General features: G+C 46.9%; 1 protein-coding gene across 1 annotated transcript; it reads right to left on the bottom strand.

The window, feature by feature from the left end:
- Positions 1-651: 651 nt before the first annotated feature.
- Positions 652-2,821, bottom strand: LOC139384689 (regulator of G-protein signaling 9-binding protein-like). The gene has a single exon (XM_071129517.1). It carries the CDS (start codon positions 1,968-1,970, stop codon positions 1,230-1,232), a length of 741 nt encoding a protein of 246 aa, XP_070985618.1. The 5' UTR covers positions 1,971-2,821; the 3' UTR covers positions 652-1,229.
- Between the last annotated feature and the right edge of the window lie 219 nt (positions 2,822-3,040).

The raw sequence follows: 3,040 nt of genomic DNA, 5'->3' as shown, positions 1-3,040 counted from the left end.
GCTCAGTCTGAGGATTCCTCTGAAGATTTGTGCTGGCTGACATCATTGAGTTAGTGGGAACGTAGTAATGAACTTCATCTTGTACAAGGCAGTCAGACAGCTGGGACTGCGAGGCGAGTGAACAGTGCTACCTGCCTGCCACTGGAGGACCTACTCATCTACCCCCTGTTGACAAAACCCTCCCTCTACTCTAGCTATATGGATCCCACTCTACTATAAGGGCTATATATTAGTTGTGGTAGTCCAGACCTCTGTTATCTGCTATAAGGGCTATATATTAGTTGTGGTAGTCCAGACCTCTGTTATCTGCTATAAGGACTATATATTAATTGTGGTAGCCCAGACCTCTGTTATCTACTATAAGGGCTATATATTAGTTGTTGTAGCCGAGACCTCTGTTATCTACTATAAGGGCTATATATTAGTTGTTGTAGCCGAGACCTCTGTTATCTACTATAAGGGCTATATATTAGTTGTGGTAGTCCAGACCTCTGTTATCTAGCTATAAGGGCTATATATTAGTTGTGGTAGTCCAGACCTCTGTTATCTACTATAAGGGCTATATATTAGTTGTGGTAGTCCAGACCTCTGTTATCTACTATAAGGGCTATATATTAGTTGTTGTAGCCCAGACCTAGCCCAGACCTGAATAAATTATTATTGTTATTATTATTAATTGTGAGGCTGAGATAAAATGTTGAAGTGACTCTGGTCTAAAGTAGAGGACTATATGGGGAATAACGCCTTGCAGTGACTCTGGTCTAAAGTAGAGGACTATATGGGGAATAAAGCCTTGCAGTGACTCTGGTCTAAAGTAGAGGACTATATGTGGAATAACGCCTTGTAGTGGCTCTGGTCTAAAGTAGAGGACTATATGTGGAATAACGCCTTGCAGTGACTCTGGTCTAAAGTAGAGGACTATATGGAATAACGCCTTCTAGTGACTCTGGTCTAAAGTAGAGGACTATATGGAATAACGCCTTGTAGTGACTCTGGTCTAAAGTAGAGGACTATATGGGGAATCAGTGCCATTTGGGATGCAGACGCAACAGTGTTCATCACCTGGACAGCTCCTCGCGCTAGTCTCTCTCTCCTCAACAACAGAGCCGTTTCTCCGGGCATATAACCTGCCTAGTGTCCATCCCGGGCTGTATCTGTCTCTGAGCTGCGCCCGCTGTTTATCTGTGAAGTATTCCCAGGCTGGCTCAAAACGTTCAATACTAAGTATCCTATCCACCGATTACAAAGTATCCTAGAATCCCGGCGATTACTACAATAGCAACGAATATGAACCCAGCGATGCATGTGATCATTCCGTTATTGTCACCCCCTTCATCTATCTCGTCTTTGGGCTCCTCTTCACAGATGGAAATGACGCCCACGGAGGAGTTCCCGACGCTCAGGGTGGATTTGAGCTCGGCGCCGGCCTCCTGCTTGGCCTCCACGGCCCACGGAGCCACCTGCACTTTCATCTCCATCTCCTCCATCATCTGACCCACCTGGGTGATCTCAGTCTGGAGCTCCTTCAGGTCGGCAGTGTCGATGTTGCTGTCCGCGTCGTACTTCATGTTCTGCACAGACATGGCCCTGGCGGCCACCGTGGTGGTGCTGCCGGTCATGCCCGTCTGGATGAGGTGTCTGGTGGGCACCTTGAGGGGGAACTCCTGCCCTATCTCCAAGCTCCGCTTCATGTCCACTTCCAGTAGCTCCATGCTGCTGGTGAACAGCACCCATAGCCTCTCATACTCAGCCCGGTCGTCCTTGCTGGTGGTCTTGTCTTTGAGCAACTCGGTTAGTTTATTCCGGTTGGCCACCGCGAGCTCCTGGGCTTTCTTCCGGGTCTTCTTGAGTTCCTCGCGCAGGTTCTGAGAGTCCGATGTGCTGCCCAGCGCGATGACCAGGTGCCTGTAGCACGCTGTGACTTTGTTCAGAGCATCCAGCATGGTTTTACACTCATCTGTGCCCCCCATGGTTGTTTTTTAATTCAAATATAAGCCCACCTCTGATCTCCCCCGGCTACATTAAAAATGCATTCAATTAATTTTTTAAAAAGCTGTGCGCAACAACAGCAAAAAAGGAGGGTGATCGCGAACCGCCAGACGCACCGTGCTCGGTTGTTGAGCTCGATTCCACTGTCTTTTTTATTTGATTTTTTAGTTTGGACAAGAGAACACCATCTATACGAATCCAGTCACAGCTCGTGTCACAGATAATTCCTCTCTATCCATGTTCCTGTCTGCGAGCAGCACAGAGAGCCGAGAGAGAAGCTTAGATATTAATGGACCAGTAAATGGCTTTACCTTCGCTCTTTTGCATTGGAGATTAGATGGCCGACGGCGTCAGAGAGACCAGCCCTCCCTGCCTGCAGAAAATAGATGTGTATCAAAACATTTCTGTTGGTTTGTGGGTAATAATAGTCCAATATATTAGAGACTGTGTAGCAGATTCAGCTACAGGTGTTTCCTATTAAACATCAGAACAACTCCACAGTATCCAGACAGAACAACTCCGGCAGCGTCGGCTCGCAACAAAAAAATAACGGAAAGTCCATTAATGCCGTTGCCGTCTTCTTAGATGCACATCTGGATGATGATGATTATATAAAACAAAACGCTGTTAAATGTCAGCTCACCGTGAGAGACAGACCCGTACCCCTGGACGAACCAAATCAAACTGTGACTAGATCGATGGTTGGTTGGTTGTCTAAGTATCGTGTGGCTTTTTTTTTCTTCATCTGAACGGGAGCTGTCCACTTCAGCACGGTGTCTGTCCACGGTGCTTGTTTTAAATACCATAAGCGCCTTGTGTCACATGCACGCAGAACAAGACCGGAGCTTTCGGATGTGGGCATTCTGGAACATTGGACAGAGTAGAGAAGCCTAGAGATCCACTGATTGGTTAGTGAGAAAACATCTCCAATGGATACGTATTGTGATTGGTTAGTTATTCTCACACACACACACAGCCCCCTCCCGCCCTAGACTACTGTATGTGGTGTTAGTGGATGCCTTTATTAAAGTGATGATCACAGATGAAGAGG

The sequence above is a fragment of the Oncorhynchus clarkii genome, chromosome 26 (genome assembly GCF_045791955.1).
Source record: "Oncorhynchus clarkii lewisi isolate Uvic-CL-2024 chromosome 26, UVic_Ocla_1.0, whole genome shotgun sequence".
Classification (NCBI taxonomy): Eukaryota; Metazoa; Chordata; class Actinopteri; order Salmoniformes; family Salmonidae; genus Oncorhynchus; species Oncorhynchus clarkii.
Note: the sequence above shows the minus strand (reverse complement) of the source record. Positions and strands in the feature narration are given on the sequence as shown.

Bases quoted from the DNA above. Each gene is read 5' to 3' on its own strand.
- LOC139384689 (XM_071129517.1), bottom strand. From the start codon at position 1,970: ATGGGGGGCACAGATGAGTGTAAAACCATGCTGGATGCTCTGAACAAA.